At 66.8% G+C, this 26,273-nt stretch overlaps 5 protein-coding genes across 12 annotated transcripts in view; 1 reads left to right on the forward strand and 4 right to left on the reverse strand.

Moving 5' to 3' along the window:
• Nucleotides 1-2,563, reverse strand: part of LOC125320768 (CXXC-type zinc finger protein 1-like) — a 3,522-nt gene extending 959 nt beyond the window's left edge. Inside the window, exons 1-4 of the mRNA XM_048293176.1 lie at nt 2,487-2,563; nt 2,233-2,330; nt 1,687-1,787; nt 420-524 (exon numbers count right to left, since the gene is read on the reverse strand). Coding sequence (XP_048149133.1) covers nt 420-524; nt 1,687-1,787; nt 2,233-2,330; nt 2,487-2,489 — 307 coding nt within the window. The 5' untranslated portion in view covers nt 2,490-2,563. The remainder of the gene's footprint in view (nt 1-419; nt 525-1,686; nt 1,788-2,232; nt 2,331-2,486) is intronic.
• A 1,106-nt stretch (nt 2,564-3,669) lies between these two features.
• Nucleotides 3,670-10,649, reverse strand: LOC125320772 (involucrin-like). 3 transcript variants are annotated; one of them, XM_048293182.1, is made up of 10 exons: nt 9,978-10,649; nt 9,757-9,831; nt 9,500-9,547; nt 9,146-9,200; nt 8,964-9,053; nt 6,174-6,237; nt 5,986-6,052; nt 5,611-5,665; nt 5,455-5,544; nt 3,670-3,826 (listed from the first exon to the last, which is right to left on the reverse strand). In XM_048293182.1, exons 1-10 carry the CDS (start codon nt 10,489-10,491, stop codon nt 3,772-3,774), a joined length of 1,113 nt encoding a protein of 370 aa, XP_048149139.1. In that variant the 5' UTR covers nt 10,492-10,649; the 3' UTR covers nt 3,670-3,771. The 3 variants fall into 3 exon arrangements, with proteins under 3 accessions (XP_048149139.1, XP_048149141.1, XP_048149140.1); XM_048293184.1 differs by lacking the exon at nt 9,757-9,831; XM_048293183.1 differs by lacking the exon at nt 9,500-9,547.
• Nucleotides 10,650-13,193: 2,544 nt separating this feature from the next.
• Nucleotides 13,194-17,515, reverse strand: LOC125320771 (vacuolar fusion protein MON1 homolog B-like). Of its 2 annotated transcripts, none has more exons than XM_048293179.1 (5): nt 17,483-17,515; nt 15,938-16,990; nt 14,715-15,546; nt 14,455-14,602; nt 13,194-13,396 (listed from the first exon to the last, which is right to left on the reverse strand). In XM_048293179.1, the coding sequence occupies exons 2-5, from the start codon at nt 16,869-16,871 to the stop codon at nt 13,214-13,216; spliced, it is 2,097 nt and encodes a 698-aa protein (XP_048149136.1). In that variant the 5' UTR covers nt 16,872-16,990; nt 17,483-17,515; the 3' UTR covers nt 13,194-13,213. The 2 variants fall into 2 exon arrangements, with proteins under 2 accessions (XP_048149136.1, XP_048149138.1); XM_048293181.1 differs by lacking the exon at nt 17,483-17,515 and having other exon boundaries at nt 15,938-16,196; nt 16,254-17,255.
• A 52-nt stretch (nt 17,516-17,567) lies between these two features.
• LOC125320773 (tyrosine-protein phosphatase non-receptor type 18-like) lies at nt 17,568-19,861 on the forward strand. 5 transcript variants are annotated; one of them, XM_048293185.1, is made up of 6 exons: nt 17,568-17,805; nt 17,968-18,770; nt 19,037-19,092; nt 19,176-19,387; nt 19,471-19,560; nt 19,659-19,861. In XM_048293185.1, the coding sequence occupies exons 2-6, from the start codon at nt 18,720-18,722 to the stop codon at nt 19,724-19,726; spliced, it is 477 nt and encodes a 158-aa protein (XP_048149142.1). In that variant the 5' UTR covers nt 17,568-17,805; nt 17,968-18,719; the 3' UTR covers nt 19,727-19,861. The 5 variants fall into 5 exon arrangements, with proteins under 5 accessions (XP_048149142.1, XP_048149145.1, XP_048149146.1 ...); XM_048293188.1 differs by having other exon boundaries at nt 18,134-18,770; XM_048293187.1 differs by lacking the exon at nt 17,568-17,805 and having other exon boundaries at nt 17,835-18,091; nt 18,134-18,770.
• On the reverse strand, nt 19,814-26,243 carry IMP4 (IMP U3 small nucleolar ribonucleoprotein 4). The gene is made up of 9 exons (XM_048293191.1): nt 26,188-26,243; nt 24,997-25,106; nt 24,521-24,604; nt 23,929-24,038; nt 21,242-21,374; nt 20,899-21,053; nt 20,338-20,432; nt 20,191-20,261; nt 19,814-20,112 (listed from the first exon to the last, which is right to left on the reverse strand). The coding sequence occupies exons 4-9, from the start codon at nt 23,977-23,979 to the stop codon at nt 20,000-20,002; spliced, it is 618 nt and encodes a 205-aa protein (XP_048149148.1). The 5' UTR covers nt 23,980-24,038; nt 24,521-24,604; nt 24,997-25,106; nt 26,188-26,243; the 3' UTR covers nt 19,814-19,999.
• Nucleotides 26,244-26,273: the final 30 nt, after the last annotated feature.

A 26,273-nucleotide genomic window follows, 5' to 3' on the forward strand; every position in this document is an offset into this window, starting at 1 on the left:
CGCCCCAGAGCCGTGCCCAGGATCCCCGGACCCCCCCCAGAGCTGTGCCCAGGACCCCCAGACCCCCCCAGAGCCGTGCCCAGGACCCCCGGACCCCCCCCCCAGAGCCGTGCCCAGGACCCCCAGACCCCCCCCAGAGCCGTGCCCAGGACCCCCGGACCCCCCCCCAGAGCCGTGCCCAGGACCCCCAGACCCCCCCAGAGCCCCGGGGAACCCCCGGACCCCCCCCCCAGATCCATCCCCAGGACCCCCAGACCCCCCCAGAGCCGGGCCCAGGACCCCCAAACGCCCCCAGATCCGTCCCCAGGACCCCCAGACCCCCCCAGAGCCGTGCCCAGGACCCCCAGACCCCCCCAGAGCCATCCCCAGGACCCCCGGACCCCCCCAGAGCCATCCCCAGGACCCCCCCCAGAGCCCACCTTGGCCGCCCGGCCCTGCTCCAGCTCCTGCCCCTTGGCCCCCTCGTGCTCCTTCTCCCGCCACTTCTTGTGCCGGTACCCGGATCTCCAGGGACGGGTCCTTCTCTGGAGACGGGGTCAGAGAGACCCTGAGCCCATCCCTGAGCCCATTCCCACCCCAAATCCCACCTCTGCTGCTGAGACCCCTCCCCTGAAGGATCCACGTCTCCCCCCCTCCCCCAATCCCAGCCCAGCTCCCTCCAATCTGCCATTCAGGACCCCAAAAACCGACACCGACAGCCCCAAAACCGCACTCAGGGGTCTGAGACCCTCCCCAAAAACCACCCAGACCCCCCCAAAGTGTCCCTGGAACCCCCCGGATCAGCCCCCCCCAGCCCCCCTCACACCGCAGCCCAACACTCCTGGATGGGCCCAGAGCCCCCCAGAGCCCCCCAGAGCCCCACCAGAGCCCCCCAAAGCCCCCCAGAGCCCCTCACCACGGCACTGCCACTCCTGGATGGTCCCCAGAGTGCCCCAAAGACCCCCAGAGCGCCCCAAAGCCCCCCAGAGCCCCTCACCATGGCGCTGCCACTCCTGGATGGTCCCCAGAGTGCCCCAAAGACCCCCAGAGCCCCCCAAAGCCCCCCAGAGCCCCTCACCATGGCACTGCCACTCCTGGATGGGCCCCAGAGCACCCCAAAGCCCCCCAGAGCCCCTCACCATGGCGCTGCCACTCCTGGATGGGCCCCAGAGCGCCCCAAAGCCCCCCAGAGCCCCTCACCATGGCGCTGCCACTCCTGGATGGCCCCCAGAGCCCTCCAAAGCCCCCTCACCGCAGCCCAACACTCCTGGATGGCCCCAGAGCCCCCCAGAGCCCCTCACCATGGCACTGCCACTCCTGGATGGGCCCCACAGCGCCCCAAAGACCCCCAGAGCCCCCCAAAGTCCCCCAGAGCTCCCTCACCATGGCACTGCCACTACTGGATGGACCCAGAGCCCCCCCAGAGCCCCCCAAATTCCCCCAGGAGCCCCCCCTCACCGTGGCACTGCCAGCAGTACCACACTCGGATGGACCCTCAAAGCTCCCCAGAGACCCCCCAAAACCCCCCAGAGCCCCCCCAGAGCCCCCTCACTGCAGCATTGCCAGCAGTACCACTCCCGGATGGACCCCCAGAGCCCCCCAGAGCCCCCCTGGTGCCCCCCAGAGCCCCCTCACCGCGGCACTGCTGGCAGTACCACTCGCGGATGGACCCCCAAAGCCCCCCAGAGCCCCCCAGAGCCCCCTCACCGCGGCACTGCCGGCAGTACCACTCGCGGATGGCCTTGGCCATGCGCTCGGTGATGTTGATGCAGTCCCCATGGAACCACTCGTTGCAGTTGTCGCAGCCGCTGCGGGGTGGGGAGGGGAGGGGGGAGACACTGAGACCCTCAGCCCCCTCCCCCCCACCCCCAAAACAGCCCAAAGGGACCCTGCACCCCCCATGCTGCTTCAAGGAACCCCCCTCCCACACCCCCGGGAGCAAAGAGAGCCCGGGACCCCCAGCCCTGTGTCCCCCCGCCATGGAAAGCGCCCCTCCCCCAGAGCCCTCCCATGGCAAAGCAGCCGGGACCCCCCGGAACCCCCCCTCACACCCTGGAGCACCTGGGGGACCCCCCAGACCCCCCCTCACACCCTGGAGCATTTGGGGGACCCCCCAGACCCCCCCCTCACACCCTGGAGCACCTGGGGACCCCCCAGACCCCCCCTCACACCCTGGAGCACCTGGGGACCCCCATTCCCCCCTCACATCCCGGAGCAGCCGTGGACCCCCATTCCCCCCCAGACCCCCCTCACATCATGAAGCAGTTGATGTCGGGCTTGCGGCACACGCAATAAACCGGCGCATTCTCCTCCCCGCCCGGGGCCGCCTCCGCGTCCGAGAACTCGCTGTCCTGGAGGGTAACGGCATGGGGGGGGGTGTCAGGGCCTGGGGGGGTCACCCCGCCGCCTACAGACACCCCAGACACCCTGCCCACCCCCCAACCCCCTCGCTCCCCACTGCAGACCCCGCCCGGGCCCGCACAAAGCCCCGGTTCCCCCCTCCCCACCATCGCCGCCGCCGCCGCCGCCACCGAGGGACGCTCCCGGCTAGGCCCAGCCACGGCCGGAAGCGAGGGCGCGTCCAACTTCCGCTTCCGGGTGAGGGTGCGCCCGCCCACAGCATGGCGGCGGCCAGGGCGGGGAATGGCGGCGGCCAGAGGGAGCCGCCATGTTCGGGGCAGGCGTCACCCAAAGAAACACGCGAGAGACAGCGGCGATGGGACAGCGTTTATTGGGGGACATGGGGGGCACTGGGGACATGGGGGGACACTGGGGACATGTGGGGACACTGAGGGGACAATGGGGGCACTGGGGGCACTGGAGGGTGTACGGGGACATGGGGGACATGGGGGGCACTGGGGACATGGGGGGCATTGGGGGAACATGGGGGGCACTGGGGGGACATGGGGGGCACTGGGGACATGTGGGGACACTGAGGGGACAATGGGGGGCACTGGGGGCATGGGGGGGACATGGGGGGCACTGGGGGCATGGGGGGCCATGGAGGGGCTACTGGGGGCACTGGAGTGTGTACGGGGACATGGGACGACATTGGGGGGACATGGGGGGACATGGAGGGGCTACTGGGGGCACTGGGGGGTGTATGGGGACACTGGGGACATGAGGAAGTCTGGGGGACAATGGGGGCACAGGAGAGATAGGGGGCATTGGGGGGACATGGGGGGGCATGGGGGGCACTGGGGACATGGGGGGCCATGGAGGGGCTGCTGGGGACTTAAGGGGACACTGGGGACATGGGGGGGACACTGGGGACACTGGGGAGAATGGGGACATGAGGGGGACTTAAGGGGACACTGGGGGGACACTGGGGGCACTGGGGAGAATGGGGACATGAAGGGGACTTGAGGGGACCGGGGGACATGAGGGGGGAGGCTTCGGGATCGGAGGGGGGACATGGAAGGACATCGGGACGTAGGGGACACGGCAGGGAGGGAAGTGGGGAACTGGGGGACGGGAGGACACAGGTGCCGTGCGGGTGGCACACGGGTGGCACAGGGGGGTGGCACAGATGGCACACGGGTGGCACACAGGTAGCACAGGTGTGGCACACGGGTGGCACACAGGTGACACAGGTGTGGCACACAGGTAGCACAGGTGTGGCACACGGGTGGCACACAGGTGACACAGGGGTGGCACACAGGGGGTGGCACAGGTGGCACACCGGGGGTGGCACAGGTGGCATACAGGTGACACAGGAGTGGCACAGGTGGCACACAGGTGGCACAGGGGGTGGCACAGGTGTCCCCCGCGTCCCATCCGTCTCGTCCCCCGTCACTCTGGCGGAGCCTCCAGGGGGCGCTGCAGCTCCTGCAGCTCCTCTGCCAACCTGGGGGCGGGGCCAGAGGAAGGGGTGGGGCTGCAGGTGGGCGGGGCCCAGGTGCCAGGGCCACACCTGTCCCACACCTGTCCCACACCTGTCCCACACCTGTACTGGGGGTCACACACCTGTCCTGGGGGGGGTCACACACCTGTCCTGGGGGGGTCACACACCTGTGTCCTGGGGGTCACACACCTGTCCTGGGGGGGGTCACACACCTGTCCTGGGGGGGTCACACACCTGTACTGGGGGTCACACACCTGTCCTGGGGGGGGTCACACACCTGTCCTGGGGGTCACACACCTGTCCTGGGGGGGTCACACACCTGTCCTGGGGGTCACACACCTGTCCTGGGGGGTCACACACCTGTACTGGGGGAGGGGGTCACACACCTGTCCTGAGGGGTCACACACCTGTCCTGGGGGGGTCACAGACCTGTCCTGGGGGGGTCACACACCTGTCCTGGGGGGTCACACACCTGTCCTGGGGGTCACACACTTGTCCTAGGGGGGTCACACACCTGTCCTGGGGGGGGGTCACACACCTGTCCTGGGGGTCACACACTTGTCCTAGGGGGGTCACACACCTGTCCTGGGGGGGTCACACACCTGTCCTGGGGGTCACACACCTGTCCTGGGGGGGTCACACACCTGTACTGGGGGGGGGTCACACACCTGTCCTGGGGGTCACACACCTGTCCTGGGGGGGGGGTCACACACCTGTCCTGGGGGGGTCACACACCTGTCCTGGGGGGGTCACACACCTGTCCTGGGGGTCACACACTTGTCCTAGGGGGGGTCACACACCTGTACTGGGGGGGGTCACACACCTGTCCTGGGGGGGTCACACACCTGTCCTGGGGGTCACACACCTGTACTGGGGGGGGTCACACACCTGTCCTGGGGGGGGTCACACACCTGTCCTGGGGGGGGGGTCACACACCTGTCCTGGGGGTCACACACCTGTCCTGGGTGGGTCACACACCTGTCCTGGGGGGGGTCACACACCTGTCCTGGGGGGGTCACACACCTGTCCTAGGGGGGGTCACACACCTGTCCTGGGTGGGTCACACACCTGTCCTGGGGGTCACACACCTGTCCTGGGGGGGTCACACACCTGTCCTAGGGGGGGTCACACACCTGTCCTGGGTGGGTCACACACCTGTCCTGGGGGGGTCACACACCTGTACTGGGGGGGGTCACACACCTGTCCTGGGGGTCACACACCTGTACTGAGGGGGGTCACACACCTGTCCTGGGTGGGTCACACACCTGTCCTGGGGGGGGGTCACACACCTGTCCTGGGGGTCACACACCTGTCCTGGGGGGGTCACACACCTGTACTGGGGGGGGTCACACCTGTCCTGGGGGGGTCACACACCTGTACTGGGGGGGGTCACACACCTGTCCTGGGGGGGTCACACACCTGTCCTGGGGGTCACACACCTGTACTGGGGGGGTCACACACCTGTCCTGGGGGTCACACACCTGTCCTGGGGGTCACACACCTGTACTGGGGGGGGTCACACACCTGTCCTGGGTGGGTCACACACCTGTCCTGGGGGTCACACACCTGTACTGGGGGGGGTCACACACCTGTACTGGGGGGGTCACACACCTGTCCTGGGGGTCACACACCTGTCTCGGCTCTGCAGGCTCAGCTGCCGCCGGCTCAGCTCCACCTCCAGACGTTGCTCCGCCCCCTCCTGCTCCTGCCGCACCAATCCCCTGCGGGAACGGGGGTTAGGGGGCGGGGCCGTGCCGGAGGGGGCGGGGCCGGAGCTGGGCACTCACATGACCACGGGGACCTCTGCTCCCAGGTGCTCCTCGGCCTCCGTCAGGCAGCGCTCTGGGCAAGGGGGGGACACTGGTCAGCCCAAGGGGACACATCTGGCGATGGGGGGGGGCTACGGTGTCCGGGGGGTCACTCAGGGGCTTGTGAGGGAGGGGCTCAGGTGCCCGAGGACAAACAGCCAGGTGCCCGAGGCTCAGCCAGGTGTTCCATGTGGGGAGCTCGGGAGGTCACTCAGGTGTTGGGTGAAGTCACTGAGGTGTCCAAGGGCATCCCTCAGGTGCCCAGAGGTGTCACGGGGGTCATTCAGGTGCCAGGAGGGACACTCAGGTACTTGAGGGGGGTCCCGGGGGGTCACTCAGGTGTCGGGGGCTCACCCCAGCTCAGCCACTTCTCCCGCATCTTCTCCAGGTGCATCAGTTCAGCCTCCAGGTGGGCTGGGGTCTGTGTGGGGACACGGGTGGGAGGGGGACACAGGTGTGTGTGTGTGACCCCCGGCTGTGCAAGGGCACCCAGGTGTGTGAGGGACCCCCAGGTGTGTGAGGGACCCCAGCCCGGGGCTCACGTGCATGTCCCACATGTGCTTGAGCTCCTCCGTGATGGCCTCGAGCTGCTGGCAGTACTCCCACCTGGGGGTGAGGGGACACGGGGGTGACACGGCGGGCACGTGACCTGTGTGGGTCACCTGGTGCTGCCCCCAGCCCACCTGTGTCCCCCAATCCCACCTGTGTCCCCAGTCCCATGTGTGTCCCCCAGCCCCACCCGTGTCCCCAGTCCCACCTGTTTCCCCCAGTCCCACCTGTGTCCCCAGTCCCACCACTGTCCCCCAGTCCCACCCGTATCCCCCAGTCCCCACCTGTGTCCCCAGCCCCACCTGTATCCCCCAGCCCCACCTGTGTCCCCCAGTCCCCACCTGTATCCCCCCAGTCCCACCTGTATCCCCCAGTCCCACCCGTATCCCCCAGTGCCACCCGTATCCCCCAGTGCCACCTGTATCCTCCAGGCCCCACCCGTATCCCCCAGTCCCACCCGTGTCCCCAGCTCCACCTGTGTCCCCCAGTCCCACCTGTATCCCCAGTCCCACCTGTGTCCCCCAGCCCCCCCTGTATCCCCCAGCCCCACCTGTGTCCCCCAGCCCCACCTGTATCCCCAGTCCCACCTGTATCCCCCAGCCCCACCTGTGTCCCCCAGCCCCACCTGTATCCCCAGTCCCACCTGTATCCCCCAGTCCCACCACTGTCCCCCAGTCCCACCCGTATCCCCCAGGCCTCACCTGTGTCCCCCAGTCCCCACCTGTGCCCCCAGCCCCACCTGTGTCCCCCAGGCCCCACCTGTGTCCCCCAGTCCCACCCGTGTCCCCCAGTCCCACCTGTGTCCCCAGCTCCACCTGTGTCCCCCAGCCCCCCCGTATCCAGTCCCACCTGTGTCCCCCCAGTCCCACCTGTATCCAACCTCACCTGTGTCCCCAGTCCCACCTGTGTCCCCCAGCCTCACCTCTGTCCCCAGCCCCACCTGTGTCCCCCAGCCCCACCTGTGTCCCCCAGCCCCACCTGTATTCCCCAGTCCCACCTGTATCCCCAGTCCCACCACTGTCCCCCAGTCCCACCCGTATCCCCCAGGCCCCACCTGTGTCCCCCAGCCCCACCTGTATCCCCCAGCCCCACCTGTGTCCCCCAGTCCCACCTGTATCCCCCAGCCCCACCTGTATCCCCAGCCCCCCCTGTATCCCCCAGCCCCACCCGTGTCCCCCAGCCCCACCTGTATTCCCCAGTCCCCACCTGTGTCCCCAGTCCCACCCGTGTCCCCCAGCCCCACCTGTATTCCCCAGTCCCCACCTGTGTCCCCCAGTCCCACCTGTGTCCCCCAGCCCCACCTGTATCCCCAGCCCCACCTGTGTCCAGCCCCACCTGTGTCCCCAGCCACACCTGTATCCCCCCAGTCCCACCTGTATCCCCCAGTGCCACCCGTATCCCCCAGCCCCACCCGTGTCCCCCAGCCCCACCCATGTCCCCCAGCCCCCCCTGTATCCCCCAGTCCCACCCGTGTCCCCCAGTCCCACCTGTATCCCCCAGCCCCACCTGTGTCCCCAGCTCCACCTGTGTCCCCCAGTCCCACCTGTGTCCCCAGCTCCACCTGTATCCCCCAGTCCCACCCGTGTCCCCCAGTCCCACCTGTGTCCCCCAGTCCCACCTGTGTCCCCAGCTCCACCTGTGTCCCCCAGGCCCCACCCGTGTCCCCCAGTCCCACCTGTGTCCCCCAGTCCCACCTGTGTCCCCAGCTCCACCTGTGTCCCCCAGCCCCCCCTGTATCCAGTCCCACCTGTGTCCCCCCAGTCCCACCTGTATCCCCCAGCCCCCCCTGTATCCAGTCCCACCTGTGTCCCCCAATCCCACCCGTATCCCCCAGCCCCACCTGTGTCCCCAGTCCCACCCGTGTCCCCCAGCCCCACCCGTGTCCCCAGCCCCACCTGTATCCCCCAGCCCCACCTGTATCCCCCAGCCCCACCCGTGTCCCCCAGCCCCACCTGTATTCCCCAGTCCCCACCTGTGTCCCCCAGTCCCAGCTGTGTCCCCAGCTCCACCTGTGTCCCCCAGGCCCCACCTGTATCCCCCAGTTACACCTGTATTCCCCAGTGCCACCTGTATCCCCCAGTGCCACCTGTGTCCCCCAGTCCCACCTGTATCCCCCCAGTCCCACTTGTATCCCCCAGTGCCACCTGTATTCCCCAGTCCCACCTGTGTCCCCCAGTCCCACCTGTATCCCCAGCCCCACCTCTATCCCCAGTCCCACCCGTGTCCCCCAGCCCCACCTGTATCCCCCAGCCCCACCCGTGTCCCCCAGCCCCACCTGTATTCCCCAGTCCCCACCCGTGTCCAGCCCCACCTGTGTCCCCCAGCCCCACCTGTATCCCCAGTCCCACCTGTGTCCCCCAGCCCCACCTGTGTCCCCCAGCCCCACCTGTATTCCCCAGTCCCCACCTGTGTCCCCCAGTCCCAGCTGTGTCCCCAGCCCCACCTGTGTCCCCCAGGCCCCCCACCTGTATCCCCCAGTGCCACCTGTATTCCCCAGTCCCACCTGTATCCCCCAGCCCCACCTGTATTCCCCAGCCCCACCTGTATTCCCCAGTCCCACCCGTATCCCCCAGCCCCACCTCTATCCCCAGTCCCACCCGTGTCCCCCTGCCCCACCTGTATCCCCCAGCCCCACCCGTGTCCCCCAGCCCCACCTGTATCCCCAGCCCCACCTGTGTCCAGCCCCACCTGTATCCCCCAGCCCCACCCGTGTCCCCCAGCCCCACCTGTATCCCCCAGTCCCACCCGTGTCCCCCAGCCCCACCTCTGTCCCCCAGCCCCACCTGTGTCCCCGGCGCAGGTGTCGGAGCTGCTCCCACTGCTGCTCTGTCCCTTCCAGGTCCTGCTGCTGCTCCAGGCAGAGCCTCCTGTGCCTGCGGGGGTCAGGGCTCACCAGGTGTGTTTGGGGGGCAGTCAGAGGTGGGCACAGGTGAGGTTGAGGAGGGTCACAGGTGTCCCCACTCACCTCTGACCTTTGGCCTCCACATCCTTCCCCTGCAGCTGCGCTCTCCACAGTGACTCTGGGGGGGTTGGGGGGTCAGGACGATGTCGGGGGTCACAAGGGTTGAGGTCAGGGAGGTTGGAGGGGATCAGGGGGGTTGGAGGGCTCAGGGAGGATTATGGGGGGTCAGGGGGGTCCCTCTGTGGGGGGGACACACAGCAGGGGTCACCCCCTCTGGGGGAGGTGGGGGTGCCACAAGGGTCAGGGAATTGTGGGGGTCAGGAAGGATCTGGAGGGGTCAAGGGGGTCAGAGGTTCAGGGGGCATCAGGGGAAGGTTTGGGAGGGGGCACAAAGACTCCAGGGCCCCCTGGGCTCACCCTGGGCCTGCTTCCAGAGCCCCTCCAGCGCCTCTTCGTGCTGCTCCACTGTGGGGAGGGGGGAGTCAGCTGGGACCGGGGACTCCTGAGCCCTCTGTGTCCACGAGCCACTCAGGGTCCCTACATAAGCACCCAACCCCACAGACCCCTCTGTGTGTCCCCAGCCCTCAGTGTCCCCCTCCAGACCCCTCAGGGATCCCCCAGCCCTCTCAGTGTCCCCCTCCAAACCTCTCAGTGTCCCCCCCCAGGTGACTCACGCTGCTCCAGGTTCTGGCGCAACCCCTCACTGCGGTCTTGTGCCTTCAGCAGCTCCTGCGCCATGGCCTGACGGACTGTGGGACACGGTGGGATGGACAGAGGGACGTGTGGGACATGGGGAGATGAGGAGACATGGCGGGCACATGAGGGAGCATAGGAGGACATGAGGGACATGTGGAACACGGGAACATGGGGGGAACACAGGGCTCCTCAGGCTCACCTTTCTTCAGGCTGTGGATCTGCCTCAGCACCACCTCCAACCGTGGGTTCCCCCCAGGGGGACCTGAGGGGGGAACTGGGCAGGACACAGGGACACTGTGTCCCTTAAGGACACCTGGGAGCACCTTGTCCCTGGGACGGGGGGACACGGACACACACGGTGGTCTCAGGGGGTCTCGCCCGTAGAGCCCCTCGCTGAGTGGGTCCATGTCCATCACTGCAGCCTGGAGGGACACGGTGGGGACATAGGGGTACATGGGAGGGAACATGGGCGACACGGGGGATGATGATGGTGGGCGCTGCTTTGTCCCCTCCTGTCCCCTTGTCATCTTCTTCGTTCCCCTTTTCCCACCCTCAGCCCCACATTTTCTGTCACGTTTCACCATTTCCTCCCTCCTCCTTTCTTCTCCCCAGTTCCCCCCAGTTCTGCTGCCTCCTTCCTCCAGTTCCTTCTGCCTGTCCCTTCCATCTCTGTCCTTCCTTTCCCTCTCCAGTCCTTTCCCCTCTTGCTCCATTTTCTGTCACCCATTCCCTTTCCAGTCCCCTTTTCACACTTTTTCTCTCTTGTGTCCTTACACTTCGTTTTCATCACCCATTTCCCCTCACCTTCTGCAGCTTTGTCAGCTCCTCCCCTTCCCTTTCCCTCACATTTTCCTGCCCTTTTTCCCTCAGCTTTTCCTACCTTTTTCCTCTCACATTTTCCCGCCCCTTCCCCCTCAGCTTTCCCCCTCACGTTTTCCCGCCCTTTTCCCCTCATGTTTTCCCGCCCTTTCCCCCTCACGTCTTCCCGCCCTTTTCCCCTCACATTTTCCTGCTTTTCCCCCTTATTTTTCCCCGTTTTCCTACCCTTCCCCCTCATGTTTTCCTGCCTTTTCCCCCTCACATTTTCATGCCTTTTCCCTTCATATTTTCCTACCTTTTTCCCCTCACATTTCCCTGCCCTTTCCCCCTCACACTTTCCTACCCTTTCCCCCTCAGCTTTTCCCCTCACGTTTTCCTGCTTTTTACCTTCATATTTTCCTGCTTTTCCCCCTCATTTTTCCCTGTTTTCCTACCCTTCCCCCTCATGTTTTCCTGCCTTTTCCCCCTCACATTTTCATGCCTTTTCCCTTCATATTTTCCTACCTTTTTCCTCTCACATTTCCCTGCCCTTTCCCCCTCAGGTTTTCCCCCTCACGTTTTCCCACCCTTTTCCCCTCAGCTTTTCCCCTCAGGTTTTCCCACTTTTTACCCTCACATTTTCCTGCTTTTCCCCCTCATTTTTCCCTGTTTTCCCACCCTTCCCCCTCATGTTTTCCTGCCTTTTCCCCCTCACATTTTCATGCCTTTTCCCTTCATATTTTCCTACCTTTTTCCTCTCACATTTCCCTGCCCTTTCCCCCTCAGGTTTTCCCCCTCACGTTTTCCCACCCTTTTCCCCTCAGCTTTTCCCCTCAGGTTTTCCCACTTTTTACCCTCACATTTTCCTGCTTTTCCCCCTCATTTTTCCCTGTTTTCCCACCCTTCCCCCTCATGTTTTCCTGCCTTTTCCCCCTCACATTTTCATGCCTTTTCCCTTCATATTTTCCTACCTTTTTCCTCTCACATTTCCCCACCCTTTCCCCCTCACGTTTTCCCGCCCTTTCCCCCTCAGCTTTCCCCCTCAGGTTTTCCTGCCCTTTCCCCCTCACGTCTTCATGCCTTTTCCCTTCATATTTTCCCACCTTTTCCCCCTCAGCTTTTCCCCTCAGGTTTTCCTGCCCTTTCCCCCTCACGTCTTCATGCCTTTTCCCTTCATATTTTCCCACCTTTTCCCCCTCACATTTCCCCACCCTTTTCCCCTCACATTTTCCTGCTTTTCCCCCTCATTTTTCCCTGTTTTCCCACCCTTCCCCCTCATGTTTTCCTGCCTTTTCCCCCTCACATTTTCATGCCTTTTCCCTTCATATTTTCCTACCTTTTTCCTCTCACATTTCCCCACCCTTTCCCCCTCACATTTTCCTGCTTTTCCCCCTCATTTTTCCCTGTTTTCCCACCCTTCCCCCTCATGTTCTCCTGCCTTTTCCCCCTCACATTTTCATGCCTTTTCCCTTCATATTTTCCTACCTTTTTCCTCTCACATTTCCCCGCCCTTTCCCCCTCAGCTTTTCCCCTCAGCTTTTCCCGCCCTTTTCCCCTCACATTTTCCTGCTTTTCCCCCTCAGCTTTTCCCCGTTTTCCTACCCTTCCCCCTCATGTTTTCCTGCCTTTTCATATTTTTCTACCTTTTTCCTCTCACATTTCCCCACCCTTTCCCCCTCAGGTTTTCCCACCCTTTTCCCCTCACGTTTTCCCGCCCTTTTCCCCTCACATTTTCCTGCCCTTTTCCCCTCACATTTTCCCCTCGGGTTTTCCTACCTTTTTCCTCTCACATTTTCCTGCCCTTTCCCCCTCATGTTTTCCCGCCCTTTCCCCCTCAGGTTTCCCCCTCACGTTTTCCTGCCCTTTTCCCCTCAGCTTTTCCCGCCCTTTTCCCCTCACATTTTCCTGCTTTTCCCCCTCATTTTTCCCTGTTCTCCTACCCTTCCCCCTCATGTTTTCCTGCCTTTTCCCCCTCACGTTTTCACACTTTTCCCCTTCATATTTTCCCCCTTTTTCGCCTCACATTTCCCCACCCTTTTCCCTCATGTTTTCCCACCCTTCTCCCCTCACATTTTCCCACCATTTTCTGTCCACTCTTCGCCCTCATTTCTCCTTTTCCAGCTGTTTCTGTCCTTTCCTGATGCCGTTTTTTGTTTCCTTTCCACCCCCAGTCTGTCACTTCTTCCAGCCTTTTCTCTTCCCTCTTTTCTGCTCCCTTTCCCGTCTATTTTTGCCCTCCATTTCTAGTCACCTCTTCCAGCCTTTCCTGTCACATTTTCCCACCGTTTTCTCACGTGTTTTCCCACTGAATTCTATCCCCTCCTCCCTCTCTTTTCTGTCCCATTTTCCCTCTTTTCTGTCCCCTCTTACCCACCTTTTTCCGTCAGGTTTTCTCCCCATTTTCTCTCCCGCATTCCCCTCATTTTCAGTTCCCTTTTCCCCCTTCTCTGTCCCATCTCCCCCCTGTTCTCATCTCCTCTCCCCCCTTCCTTCACCCCCTCAGCCCTCAGGCTGTGTCCCTGCCATCCCCCCACCCCTGTGTTCCCGTCCCCCCGTCCCCTCACCCTTCAGGACGTGTCCCCTCATCCCCCAGTCCCCCCGGACTCAGGACTCTCCCCGGGGTCTCAGTGTTTATTGTCAGCCCTCGGGCTCGGGCCCCTCGGGGCGCGTGGGTGCAGCAGTGAACGGTGCCGGGTAGCGGATGAACAGCCAGTCCTCCTCCTTCTTGAGCCAGCGCAGCAGCTTGGTCAGCACCGCGATGGCGCCTGCCTTCGTCACCAGCGGGCTGAAGCAGCTGTACAGCTCGAACTTGCTGGTCACCTGTGGGAACCCACGCCTGTTAATGCTGGGACCTACCGGTGACACTGCCAGTGAGCATCCCATTAACTGTGGGATCTACTGGTGACACTTCCAGTGAGCATCCCATTAACTGTGGGACCTACTGGTGACACCGCCAGTGAGCATCCCATTAACTGTGGGACCTACTGGTGACACTTCCAGTGAGCATCCCATTAACTGTGGGACCTACTGGAGACACTGCCAGTGAGCATCCCATTAACTCTGGGACCTACTGGTGACACCGCCAGTGAGCATCCCATTAACGCTGGGACCTACTGGTGACACCGCCAGTGAGCATCCCATTAACTGTGGGACCTACTGGTGACACCGCCAGTGAGCATCCCATTAACTGTGGGACCTACTGGTGACACCGCCAGTGAGCATCCCATTAATGCTGGGACCTACAGGTGACACCGCCAGTGAGCATCCCATTAACTGTGGGATCTACTGGTGACACCGCCAGCGAGCATCCCGCTGACTGTGGGACCTACTGGTGACACCGCCAGTGAGCATCCCATTAACGCTGGGACCTACTGGTGACACTTCCAGTGAGCATCCCATTAACTATGGGATCTACTGGTGACACCGCCAGTGAGCATCCCATTAACTGTGGGACCTACTGGTGACGCTTCCAGTGAGCATCCCATTAACTGTGGGACCTACTGGTGACACCACCAGTGAGCATCCCGCTGACTGTGGGATCTACTGGTGACACCGCCAGTGAGCATCCCATTAACTGTGGGATCTACTGGTGACACCGCCAGCGAGCATCCCGCTGACTGTGGGATCTACTGGTGACACCGCCAGGGAGCATCCCATTAACTGTGGGACCTACTGGTGACACTGCCAGCGAGCATCCCGCTGACTGTGGTTATGCCACCACATCCCGTTAACTCTGGGACCTCCTGACAGCGCTGACACCCAGCATCCCGTTAACGGTGGGATCTCCCGACAGCACGAACACGCGCTGCCGACTCCAGGACCTCCTGACAGAGCCGCTTTCTGCTCCCTCTGCTGCTGGCTCCTTCCCCGCAGCTCACCCAGGCCAGGAGCGTCTCCTTCTCAGCCACGTGGTAGAGCAGGCGCAGGGGCCGGTGCGGGCTGTGCACGCGGCTGTGCAGGTAGTGGTACAGGTCGAAGAGCCGGTGCTGCTCCTCCTCGCTGGTGTAGGGCTCCTCCAGCTCGGGGCTGCCGCCAGTGAGGGAGGACGAGGGGGGACACGGGCGTCAGGTGAACACCGGCGACACCCCCGCCCCCCCAATTCTGGGGTGTATCCCTCCCTCCCCTCCAATCCCCGCACCTGGTGAACTGCGGCAGCTGCTGCATCTCCTCCGGCCCCTCCAAGGGCTTGTAGAGGAAGTGCCGGAGCTCGGGGGCGCCGGGGCGGGACGGGCCGTACCCCGCTCCCCCGCGCACGGCCGCGGCCAGCTCGGCCAGCCAGCCCTGCGCCCGCAGCGTGTCCTCCAGCTGCCGCCGGCACGCGGCCGCCGCGTAGAAGCCTTCGCGCTCCGTGGACAGCAGGATCAGCGTCACGCCGCCCTCCTCCTCCTCCTCCTCCTCCTCCTCGCCCAGCCGCGCCGCGTAGGCGTAGAAATAGCCGTCGGGGTTGAAGCGGGGCAGGCACACGGGGGTCCACACCTCGCCCGCCCCCGCGCCCGCCCCGCCGCCCAGCAGGTTGAGCAGCAGGTGCAGGTCGCTGGCGCAGAGCCGCCCGCCCTCGGCCAGCGCCCGCTGCCGCGCCGCCGTCACCAGGCGGCCCCGGGCCGCCAGCACGGCCAGGGCGGGCGCGGGGCGAGCGGCGGCGGCGGAGCGGCGCAGGGCCCCGGACACGGCGCGGCGCAGCCCCCCGGGCAGGGGCAGGCACCGCGCGGCCCCCAGCAGCAGCCGCCCGTCCGCCGCCGCCCCGCACAGCAGCCGGTCCAGCACGGCCTCGGCGCCCGCCAGCAGCCGGCGCAGGTCGAAGCCGCGGCGCCGCGCGAAGACGCGGGCGATGCCCCCGCGGGTCAGCAGCGACAGGATCTGCTCGTGCACGAACGCCAGCTCCCGCCGCAGCTGCGCCGCCGACTGCCGCGTGCGCGACACCGACACCAGCAGCAGCGGGCCCCGCTGCTCGAACACCAGCGTGCGGTCCTCTGCGGGGCGAGAGAGGGGACGCGGCGGTCACACGCGGTGCGGGGACGCGGCGGGGCTCGGGGGAATGGGTGTTTTGGGGGGAGGCAGAGCTGGGTGGGTGTTGTTAGGAGGAATGTGGTTGGTTTTGGAGGTTGTTTTTTGGCAGGGTGGCAGTACGCTGGAAGGGGTTTGGGGGGGAAGAGAGCTTTGGGGGGCTGGTTGTGCCTGGCGGGGCTGTTTAGGTAGATTCGGCTGTAGCTAGGACAGGTGGTTTTGGGGGTGGGATGTTGTGTTTGGAGGGGCTGTTTTGAGCAGGGATGGCTGTTCCTGTGGGGGCTGCTTCAGGGGTACCTGGGGGCGGGACTGTGCAGGTTTGGGGCTTCCATATCCACCCCCCCGCTGCCCCCGTACCGGAGCAGATGGCACGGATGGCGTTGCCGCCGCTCTGGATGAAGGACACGAGGGCCATCATGACACCCATGGTGGCCGCCAGTGCCTCCTCGTTGCCGTGCCGGGAGTAGATCGGCTTCCCGGCCTCGCTGAGCACGAACACGTGTTTGCGCCGCGCCCGCCAGCCCGCAGCCGCCACGTCCTCGTCCGCGCCGCGCCGCCCGCCCGGGCCTGACGTGGCCGCCGCCGCCGTCACTGCCGCCGTCACCTCCTCCTCTTCCTCCCCGGGGTGACACGCTGGGGATGTCACCGCTGCTGTCACCTCCTCCTCCTCTTCCTCCCCGGGGTGACACGCTGGGGATGTCACCGCTGCCGTCACCTCCTCCTCCTCTTCCTCCCCGGGGTGACACGCTGGGGATGTCACCGCTGCTGTCACCTCCTCTTCATCCCCTACGGGAGGACATGCTGGGGACGTTACTGCCATGGTCATCTCCTCCTCCTCACCAGGTTGAACGCCCGGGGATGTCACTGTTGCTGTCACTGTTGCTGTCACCGCTGCTGTCACCTCCTCCTCCTCCTCATCCCCAATGGGGAGACACTCCAGGGATGTCACCGCTGTGGTCACCTCCTCGTCCTCACCGGGATGACACCCCTGGGACGTTATGGCTGCTTCTGCTGTCACGGCTGCCACCACATCCTCGTCCCTGCCGCACGGCCCACCTGGGGATGTCATGGCCACTGCCACCTCCTCCTCCTCCCTCTCACCGGGGTGGCACCCCAGGGACACTGTGGCTGCCGCCACTGCTGCCATCTCCTTGTCCTCCTCCTCCTCATCCCCGGCAGGGTGACACGTGGGTGACGGCATGGCTGCCACTGCTGCCACCTCTTCCTCCTCATCCTGCCCACTGCGGTGACCACTCGGGGCCGCCGTGTCCTCTGTCCTCACCGGCTCCATCTCTGCCACACCTGTGACCAGCAGGGGGCGCCGGGGCGGTGCCTGCGCACCTGAGCGGCCCCACCCTGCCCCCACCCAGGGAGGCTCCGGGGTCCTGGGCGCTGCCCCCGCCAAGGCACCTGTGGGGGGCGTGGGGTGGGGTCCTCAGGGGGCGGGGCTCCACCGGCCCCGCCCCGCCCCCAAACCACACCCTGTGGCCACACCCCCTGCCCCATCCGGTAGGCGCCAGCCCTGGTGGTCTTCCCACTAGGCCACGCCCACGGGCACCAAGCCACGCCCCCCCCGAGCCTGACCCCGGAACACCCCACAGCCACACGTGTCTCCCAGGCCACGCCCCTACAGCGAAGCCACGCCCACACAGCACCAAGCCCCGCCCCCTGCAAGCAGCACGGCCCGGTAACCCCGCCCCCGGGGGGGGGTCTGCTAAGCCCCGCCCCCAGCAGCAGCCACGCCCCGGGACCCTCGGGGCCGCCCCGCCCCCTCACAAAAGCCCCGCCCCCCGGCGCGATCTCCCCCCGGCCGCGCTGGCCCCGCCCCGCGCCGTGCCCGCCCCCTCCGGCCCCGCCCCCTCCGGCCCCGCCCCGCGCTGTCCCCGCCCCGCGCGCGCTCACCGGCCCCGCTCCCGCTCCCGCCGCCACCGCCGCTTCCGGGGCCGCCGCGCCGCGCGCCCCGTGACGTCACCGCGCCACCACCCCCACCAATCAGCGCGCGGCGCGGGGGAAGGGGGCGCGGCCGCCGCACGCCGACCAATCAGCGAGCGCGGGGCGGGGCCGGGGGCGGGGCCTAAGGAGTGACGCCTCTTTTGGCGGGTTCTCCCGCTCCGCCCCCTTCCCTCGTTACCCTGTGACGTCACACGGGGCGGGGCCTGCACGGTCAGCCTCGTGACAAGGGGCGGGGCCAGAGGGACCCCAAAGAGCTTTAGGGGGCCCCAGAGGTTCTATAGGCACCCCCAAAGAGCTTTAGGGGCCCCAGAGGTTCTATAGGCACCCCCAAAGAGCTTTAGGGGACCCCTGAGGTTCTATAGGCACCCCCAAAGAGCTTTAGGGGGCCCAGAGGTTCTATAGGCACCCCCAAAGAGCTTTAGGGGACCCCTGAGGTTCTATAGGCACCCCCAGCACAGCTTTAGGGAGCCCCAGAGGTTCTATAGGGACCCCCAAAGGGCTTTAGGGGACCCCTGAGGTTCTATAGGCACCCCCAAAGAGCTTTAGGGGGCCCCAGAGGTTCTATAGGCACCCCCAGCACAGCTTTAGGGGGCCCCAGAGGTTCTATAGGCACCCCCAGCACAGCTTTAGGGGGCCCCAGAGGTTCTATAGGCACCCCCAAAGAGCTTTAGGGGGCCCAGAGGTTCTATAGGCACCCCCAAAGGGCTTTAGGGGGCCCAGAGGTTCTATAGGGACCCCCAGCACAGCTTTAGGGGGCCCCAGAGGTTCTATAGGCACCCCCAGCACAGCTTTAGGGGACCCCAGAGGTTCTATAGGCACCCCCAGCACAGCTTTAGGGGACCCATGCAGCACCGCAGAGGCTGCAGGATCCATAAGGAGCCGCAAAATCTCCACATCAGCCCCGGGGGGGGCCTCACAGAGGCTCTATAGGGTCTGTAAAGCCCCCCCAAGGGCATTAGGGACCCCAAGAAGCCCCGCAGAGCCCCTAAACCGTCTCTGCAGATGCTGCAGTGTCCATAGGGGCCCCCAGGACCCCCCAAAGGTGCCACAGGGACTCCCCTGGGGGAGCTTCAGGCCCCCCCCTCGGGTGCAGCCCAGGGGCGCGGCTCCAGCCGGGGGCGGGGCCTGGGGGCGACTGAAAACCCCCCAGGTCCCCTCCGTGCCCCGCACACCTGAGACCCCCCCGATGGCTCCTCCACCGCCCCCCGGCCACCTGAGCCTGGCCCGCGGGGTCCAGGTGAGAGGGAGCACGGGGACCCCGGGACCCGGGGGGTGCAGCCGGGAGCTCAGGGGGCCGCGGGCATCCGGGGCGGGGTGGGGGCACGAGGGCGGCCGCGACACTTCCTGCCCCCGGAAAGGGGAAGTGAGAGCAGGGACCCGGCTGGCCTGGGGGGGGGCGGGGGACACCCCAAGAGATCGGGGGGTCCTGAGAAGTCCGGGGGAACGCGGCAGCTCCGGCAGCCCCCATTTGGGGGGGCCGCAGGTGACCCCCTGCCTCCGCAGCCCCCCCTGTACCAGGACGCCGTGGCCCGCCGGGCCCTGCGGCCCACCTTGCTCAGGTGAGTGCTGGCGGCCGCTCCGCTTCTGGGGACGGGGGGGCCGGGCAGGGTCCCTTCCCTGGCGGTGCCTGCCCTGTACCCAGGAGCGTCTCGGTGCCGGCCGAGCCCCCCGCGCCCCCCGCCATGGAGGTCACCTACGCCGTGGTCAACAAGCCCCGCCGGGGGGGCGGGGCCGCGGGACGAGGCCCCTCCCCATTGGACCGAGACCACGCCCCCTTCGCACGAGACTCCGCCCCCTCGGGCACGTGCTCGCTCCCGGGCAGCCCCGTGCGCCGCCCCTCCCCCAGCCCGGCAGGTGAGTGGGGGTCTGGGGGGGGGGGGGTCCCAGGGGTCCCCAGGACAGAGGGGTCTGACCCTGATTACCCCCCACCCCCCCAGGCTCCCCCAGACCCACTGACGGCGCCTACGAGGTCGTGACGCCCCCCGCAGAACCCCCCCCTGCAGACCCCGGCAGCGGCCCCTGCCTCGGTGAGCATGGGCGGGGGTCCCCGGTGTCCCGGGGGGGTCAGAGGATGGACAGCAGTGTCCGGCCCTGCCTCACTGACCCCCTCCCCTCCCCCCCTCAGGGTTTAACTTCCGCATCGGGAAGCCCAAGGGCCCGCGGGACCCCCCGGCCGAGTGGTCCCGCGTGTGAGGGGGGGGCCGGATCCCGGGGTCCCCCCCCTCACCTCCGCAGAGGAGGGGCCACAGCAGAGCCCGGCCGGTCCTTACAGAGGCCGACTTAGAGAAAAACCATTTATTGTGCCAAATAAAAACCCATTCCCATTGACCCAGACATGCCTGGTGCACTCCCAGGCGTCCAGAGGGGGCTCAGCTACCGAGGTGCTCTCAGCTCTCCAGGTGGGTCCCACCTGCCCGGGGGGGTCCCGGGGGGGTTCTCCAGGTGCTCGGGAGGGTCCTGGGGGGCTCAGGTGGCGCTGAGCAGGCGGCGCTTGGGGGCCGTGGCCGTGTACGGGTGCCAGCGCCACTCCACGTCGGCCGCGTCCCCCTGCTCCAGGGTCCCCAGGCGGATCAGGTAGGCTGGGGGGACACGGGAGGGGGGTTGGGACACTTGGGGACACAGGGGGACCCTCTTAGGGGGCAGCAGGGGACACTCACGCCGCAGCTGGAAGCGGGGTCCCACCTCCTCCAGCTCCACCGTCCGGCCCCGGCGCCGGTACACGTGGTTCCTGTGGGGAGGGGGGGGGTCAGAGGGGCCCAGCGGGGGGGTCTGTCCGTGTCCCCGTGTCCCCACGCGTCACCCACCGCACTAAAATGACGTCGTCCTCGTTGGCGAACGTCACCACGCGGCGGCTGTCGGGGCGTGGGACGGGGAACAGGTGCTTCAGGATGGTCCCAACCTAAGGGGGCCAAGGGGGGCAGGAACGGGGTCACCCCACCCTGGGCACCTCCTGTGTTCTCCCAGTGTCCTCAACTTAATGGGGACAATGGGACAGGAACGGGGTCACCCCACCTTGAGCACCTCCTGTGTCCCCCAAGTGTCCCCAACCTAAGGGGGGCAAGGGGGGCAGGAACGGGGTCACCCCACCCTGGGCACCTCCTGTGTTCTCCCAGTGTCCTCAACTTAATGGGGACAATGGGACAGGAACGGGGTCACCCCACCTTGAGCACCTCCTGTGTCCCCCAAGTGTCCCCAACCTAAGGGGGGCAAGGGGGGCAGGAACGGGATCACCCCACCCTGAGCACCTCCTGTGCTCCCCCCAGTGTCCCCATTTCCTCCCTCATGTCCCCCCAGTCCCCCCCAGACCCCTCACATCCCCCCAGGTGTGTGTCCCCCCCCCATTCCCAGTGCCCCCCTGGCCATACCCTTTTTCCCAGAGTGGAGTCCAGGCGCAGCAGCAGCAGATGGGGGGCGGCCAGCGGGGCCCCCCCGAGCCCCCCGACCTCCTGGCGCAGCACGGCCCCGCTCAGGGTGAAATGGGCCGTGGGGCCGTGGGGCAGGTGGGACACGGTCAGCCCGTCTGGGGGGCGGGGCCTGCTCAGGACACACCCCTCAAGCAGGCCACACCCCTCGCGATTAACCCCACCCACTCACCCCCCTAAGCCCCACCCCCTACAAGGAGAGACCCCCACCCCAAAAACAGAACCCGCAGCTCCCCACCCCCTCACAGCCCCCTGAGGGCCCCGGCGGCCCCTCCCCCGCACTGACCGGGCCGCCCGCGGGTCTCGTGCAGCACCAGCAGGTCGGTGACCCCCGCGGCCCGGCAGGCCCCGACCAGGGCACCCAGCTCGGCCCGGCCCCGGTTCATCCTCCGCGCCCCTGGCAGCAGCAGGCACAGCTCCTGCGGACGGCGGGGCACCGGGCGGGGTCAGCGGGGACGTGCCCGCCATGCCCCGCCCCGCTGGTGACCCCCACCTGTGCCACACCCTGCTGGAATCCCCCCACCTGTGCCACGCCCCGCTGGTGACCCCCACCTGTGCCACACCCTGCTGGAATCCCCCCACCTGTGCCACGCCCCGCTGGTGACCCCCACCTGTGCCACACCCTGCTGGAATCCCCCCACCTGTGCCACGCCCCGCTGCTGACCCCCACCTGTGCCAGGCCCCGCCGGTGTCCCCTGTGCCACACCCCGCTGGTGACCCCCCACTTGTGCCATGCCCCACTGGTGTCCCCCCACCTGTGCCACGGCCCGCCAGTGTTCCCCACCTGTGCCACGCCCCGCTGACATCCCCCACCTGTGCCACGGCCCGCCAGTGTTCCCCACCTGTGCCACGCCCCGCTGACATCCCCCACCTGTGCCACACCCCACTAGAATCCCTCCACCTGTGCCACGCCCCGCTGGTGACCCCCGCCTGTGCCCCGCCCCACTGGAATCCCCCCACCTGTGCCCCGCCCCACTGGAATCCCCCCACCTGTGCCACGCCCCACTGGTGTCCCCTGTGCCACACCCGGCTGGTGACCCCCGCCTGTGCCACACCCGGCTGGTGTCCCCCCACCTGTGCCACACCCCACTGGAATCCCCCCACCTGTGCCATGCCCATCTGGCATCCCCCAACCTGTGCCACGCCCCACTGGTGTCCCCCACCTGTGCCACGCCCCGCACAGCCACACCCACCCTAAAGCCACAACCTCACCGAGGCCACGCCCCCATGGGAGAGCACCCACGGGGGGGGGGGGTCAGGGGGCTCAAGATGGGCCACGCCCACCCCAGAGCCACACCCAAACCCAGCCCCGCCCACCCCAGAGCCACACCCAAACCCAGCCCCGCCCACCCCAGAGCCGCACCCAAACCCAGCCACGCCCGCCCCAGAGCCACACCCAAACCCAGCCCCGCCCGCCCCAGAGCCGCACCCAAACCCAACCATGCCCACCCCAGAGCCACACCCAAACCCAGCCCCGCCCACCCCGGAGCCACACCCAAACCCAGCCACGCCCGCCCCAGAGCCACACCCAAACCCAGCCACGCCCGCCCCAGAGCCACACCCAAACCCAGCCACGCCCGCCCCAGAGCCACACCCAAACCCAGCCCCGCCCACCCCAGAGCCACACCCAAACCCAGCCCCGCCCACCCCAGAGCTGCACCCAAACCCAGCCACGCCCACCCCAGAGCCACACCCAAACCCAGCCACGCCCACCCCAGAGCCACACCCAAACCCAGCCCCGCCCAGCCCAGAGCCACACCCAAACCCAGCCACGCCCACCTGGGAGCCACACCCAAATCCAGCCCCGCCCACCCCAGAGCCGCACCCAAACCCAGCCCCGCCCACCCCAGAGCCACACCCAAACCCAGCCCCGCCCACCCCAGAGCCACACCCAAACCCAGCCCCGCCCACCCCAGAGCCACACCCAAACCCAGCCACGCCCACCCCAGAGCCACACCCAAACCCAGCCACGCCCACCTGGGACCCACACCCAAACCCAGCCCCGCCCACCCCAGAGCTGCACCCAAACCCAGCCCCGCCCACCCCAGAGCCACACCCAAACCCAGTCACGCCCACCCCAGAGCCACACCCAAACCCAGCCCCGCCCACCCCAGGGCCACACCCAAACCCAGCCCCGCCCTCCCCAGAGCCACACCCAAACCCAGCCACGCCCACCTGGGACCCACACCCAAACCCAGCCCCGCCCACCCCAGAGCCACACCCAAACCCAGCCACGCCCACCCCGGAGCCACACCCAAACCCAGCCCCGCCCACCCCAGGGCCACACCCAAACCCAGCCCCGCCCACCTGGGGGCCACACCCAAACCCAGCCCCGCCCTCCCCAGAGCCACACCCAAACCCAGCCACGCCCACCTGGGAGCCACACCCAAATCCAGCCCCGCCCACCCCAGAGCCACACCCAAAACCAGCCACGCCCACCTGGGACCCACACCCAAACCCAGCCCCGCCCACCCCGGAGCCACACCCAAACCCAGCCCCGCCCACCCCAGGGCCACACCCAAACCCAGCCCCGCCCACCTGGGACCCACACCCAAACCCAGCCCCGCCCTCCCCAGAGCCACACCCAAACCCAGCCACGCCCAGCCCAGAACCACACCCATGCCTGGCCACACCCACCCAGAGCCCTGCCCAGCTGTGGCCACGCCCAAACCCGGCCACACCCACCCAGAGCCCTGCCCAGCTGCGGCCACGCCCAAACCCAGCCACACCCACCCAGAGCCCTGCCCAGCTGTGGCCACGCCCAAACCCGGCCACAGCCACCCAGAGCCCTGCCCAGCTGTGGCCACGCCCAAACCCGGCCACACCCACCCAGAGCCCTGCCCAGCTGTGGCCACGCCCAAACCCGGCCACACCCACCCAGAGCCCTGCCCAGCTGTGGCCACGCCCAAACCCGGCCACACCCACCCAGAGCCCTGCCCCGCTGCGGCCACGCCCAGGCCCGGCCACACCCACCTTGGCGAAGAGGCGCAGGCGGGCGCTGGGGTCCCGCGAGGTTGTCACCATCACCTTGGGGGGCTCCAGCCCCGCCCACCGGTACTCGTCATCCTGGCCACCTCCCGTCTCTGGGGGTGGGGCTTTGTCAGGCCACGCCCCCTCCAGCCAGGGCCACGCCCACCCGGCCACGCCCACCCTGGGGGCAGCTGAGCCCCTCTGGGGATGTTGGGGTCATTTCAGCGACTCCGTTTTGGGGGGATTTTGGGCAATTTGCGACTCGGTTTGGGGGGAAACGGGGCACATTTGCAGCCCAGATTGAGGGTGTTGGCAGTTTGGGGTGGGTTTAATCTTATTTGGTGAAATTGAAAACCCACACAGAATTTGGGGCAAACGTGGCAAATTCGATCCCGAAGCTGGGACCGCTGTTTTTTTGAGGTCCTTCTTCGGCTGTCTCCATCCTGCTCCACGATTCCCCTCTCCCCATCTTGGGGCCCAGCTCACCCTTCAAGGGTCTCACCCGCCCTCCACCCCTGGGTTTAGGAGTTTTGCTCCCCCCCCATTTGGGGGGTCCCTCTCCCCACCCCCTCCCCAATTTGGGGGTCCCGCTCACCCCCTGGGGCATCGAAGTCGAACTCGAGCTCCTTCTGCAGTGCCAGCGCCTCGTGCCGCAGCTCCGTGGGCAGCAGCCGGTTCTCTGGGGGGAGAGGAACGGGGGGGGCTCGGACAGGACCCCCGACCCTCCCGATTTCAAATACCCCAGCCCCTAAACACGGCCCCCAGCCCCAAATAAACCCCTGCCCCCACAGCACCTCCAGTCTCCCCCTCGACTCCTCTTTAACACCCTCAAACACCCCCCAATCCCCTTCAAATCCCCTTCATCCCTCCAAGCTCCCCTTAACTCCTCCAAACCTCCTTTGCTGCCCCCAAATCCTCTTTTACACTCCTGGAACCCATCTAACGCCCCCTTAACTCCTCCCAAGTCCTCTTTAACCCCCCCCAAACTGCTCCCAGCCCCTCTTTACCCCTTTTCCCCCCCTCCCACCCCTCTTTCATCCCTTCCTCGGCCTTTCGGCCGTGCCCCGGTACCGTCCAGCGCCCGCCGCAGGCTCTCCCTGCGCTCCCGCTGCCGCTGCTGCTGCTGCTCCCCGCGCCCGGCGCTGCAGGTACTCCCGGCGCTCCCGGGCCTGGCGGCGCAGCTGCGACACCGGGACAAAGGTGACATCGGGACAGAGGTGACACCGGGATAGAGGTGACATCGGGACAGAGGTGACATCGGGACAGAGGTGACACCGGGATAGAGGTGACACAGGGATAAAGGTGACACCGGGATAGAGGTGACACCGGGGCAGAGGTGACACCGGGACAGAGGTGACACCAGGGCAGAGATGACACCAGGGCAGAGGTGACACCAGGATAGAGATGACACAGGGATAAAGGTGACACCAGGATAGAGGTGACACCGGGGCAGAGGTGACACTGGGACAGAGATGACACCGGGACAGAGGTGACACCGGGACAGAGGTGACACCAGGGCAGAGGTGACACTGGGACAGAGGTGACACCGGGACAGAGGTGACACCAGGGCAGAGGTGACACCGGGGCAGAGGTGACACCGGGGCAGAGCTGACACCAGGGCACAGGTGACACCGGGACAGAGGTGACACCCGGGGGGACACACGGGAGGGGTGTGGGGAAGGGGCTAGGAGATGAGAGATGTGGGACACGGCGGGAGCGCTGAGGGGGGACGAGGCGGCAGCAAGGGATGGGGGGGATGGGGGGGACAGCGGTGACATGGGGGGGACAGCAGGTAAGGAGGGGGTGCATGAGGGGGATGTGGGGACACTGGGGAGGGGGCAAAGCACCCGTTGTGGGGGACATGGGGAGATGAGAGATGGGGGACACGGCGGGAGCGCTGAGGGGGGACTGGAGGCGGCAGCGAGGGATGGGGGGGACATGGGGGGGGAACAGCAGGTAAGGGGGTGCATGAGGGGGATGTGGGGACACTGGGGAGGGGGGAAAGCGCCCGTTGTGGGGGACATGGAGAGATGAGAGGATGGGGGACACGGCGGGAGCGCTGAGGGGGGACTGGAGGCGGCAGCGAGGGATGGGGGACGCGGGGGACATGGGGGGGACAGCAGATAAGGGGGGGCGCATGAGGGGGATGTGGGGACATTGGGGAGGGGGCAAAGCGCCCGTTGTGGGAGACACGGAGAGATGAGAGGATGGGGGACACGAGACCCCCGCGACCCCCGCCCCAAATCCCCCCTGCCCCCTCACCATGGTCGCGGCCGCTCCGCTCCGCGCCGCTCCTCGCACGCCGGCACCTCCCAGCACCGCCGCCGCCCATTGGCCGAGCGCCGACG

This window comes from Corvus hawaiiensis, assembly GCF_020740725.1.
Source record: "Corvus hawaiiensis isolate bCorHaw1 chromosome 34 unlocalized genomic scaffold, bCorHaw1.pri.cur SUPER_34e, whole genome shotgun sequence".
Taxonomy (NCBI): Eukaryota; Metazoa; Chordata; class Aves; order Passeriformes; family Corvidae; genus Corvus; species Corvus hawaiiensis.

What these genes read in the sequence shown, in the direction of transcription:
- LOC125320772 (XM_048293182.1), bottom strand. Translation starts at nt 10,491, where the DNA reads ATGGAGCAAGAGGGGAAAGGACTGGAGAGGGAAAGGAAGGACAGAGAT. An exon ending in GCTCTGGAAGCAGGCCCAGG is followed by an intron (nt 9,201 to 9,499) that starts GTGAGCCCAGGG and finishes CAACCCCCCCAG; the next exon opens with AGTCACTGTGGAGAGCGCAG. An exon ending in CACCTGCGCCGGGGACACAG is followed by an intron (nt 6,238 to 8,963) that starts GTGGGGCTGGGG and finishes CCTCACCCCCAG; the next exon opens with GTGGGAGTACTGCCAGCAGC.
- LOC125320771 (XM_048293179.1), bottom strand. Translation starts at nt 16,871, where the DNA reads ATGGAGCCGGTGAGGACAGAGGACACGGCGGCCCCGAGTGGTCACCGC. An exon ending in CAGCTGCCGCAGTTCACCAG is followed by an intron (nt 14,603 to 14,714) that starts GTGCGGGGATTG and finishes CACTGGCGGCAG; the next exon opens with CCCCGAGCTGGAGGAGCCCT. An exon ending in AGGAGACGCTCCTGGCCTGG is followed by an intron (nt 13,397 to 14,454) that starts GTGAGCTGCGGG and finishes GGGTTCCCACAG; the next exon opens with GTGACCAGCAAGTTCGAGCT.
- LOC125320773 (XM_048293185.1), top strand. Translation starts at nt 18,720, where the DNA reads ATGGCTCCTCCACCGCCCCCCGGCCACCTGAGCCTGGCCCGCGGGGTC. An exon ending in GCCTGGCCCGCGGGGTCCAG is followed by an intron (nt 18,771 to 19,036) that starts GTGAGAGGGAGC and finishes CTGCCTCCGCAG; the next exon opens with CCCCCCCTGTACCAGGACGC. An exon ending in CGGCAGCGGCCCCTGCCTCG is followed by an intron (nt 19,561 to 19,658) that starts GTGAGCATGGGC and finishes TCCCCCCCTCAG; the next exon opens with GGTTTAACTTCCGCATCGGG.
- IMP4 (XM_048293191.1), bottom strand. Translation starts at nt 23,979, where the DNA reads ATGGTGACAACCTCGCGGGACCCCAGCGCCCGCCTGCGCCTCTTCGCC. An exon ending in CGAGACCCGCGGGCGGCCCG is followed by an intron (nt 21,054 to 21,241) that starts GTCAGTGCGGGG and finishes CCCGCCCCCCAG; the next exon opens with ACGGGCTGACCGTGTCCCAC. An exon ending in GACGACGTCATTTTAGTGCG is followed by an intron (nt 20,262 to 20,337) that starts GTGGGTGACGCG and finishes CCCTCCCCACAG; the next exon opens with GAACCACGTGTACCGGCGCC.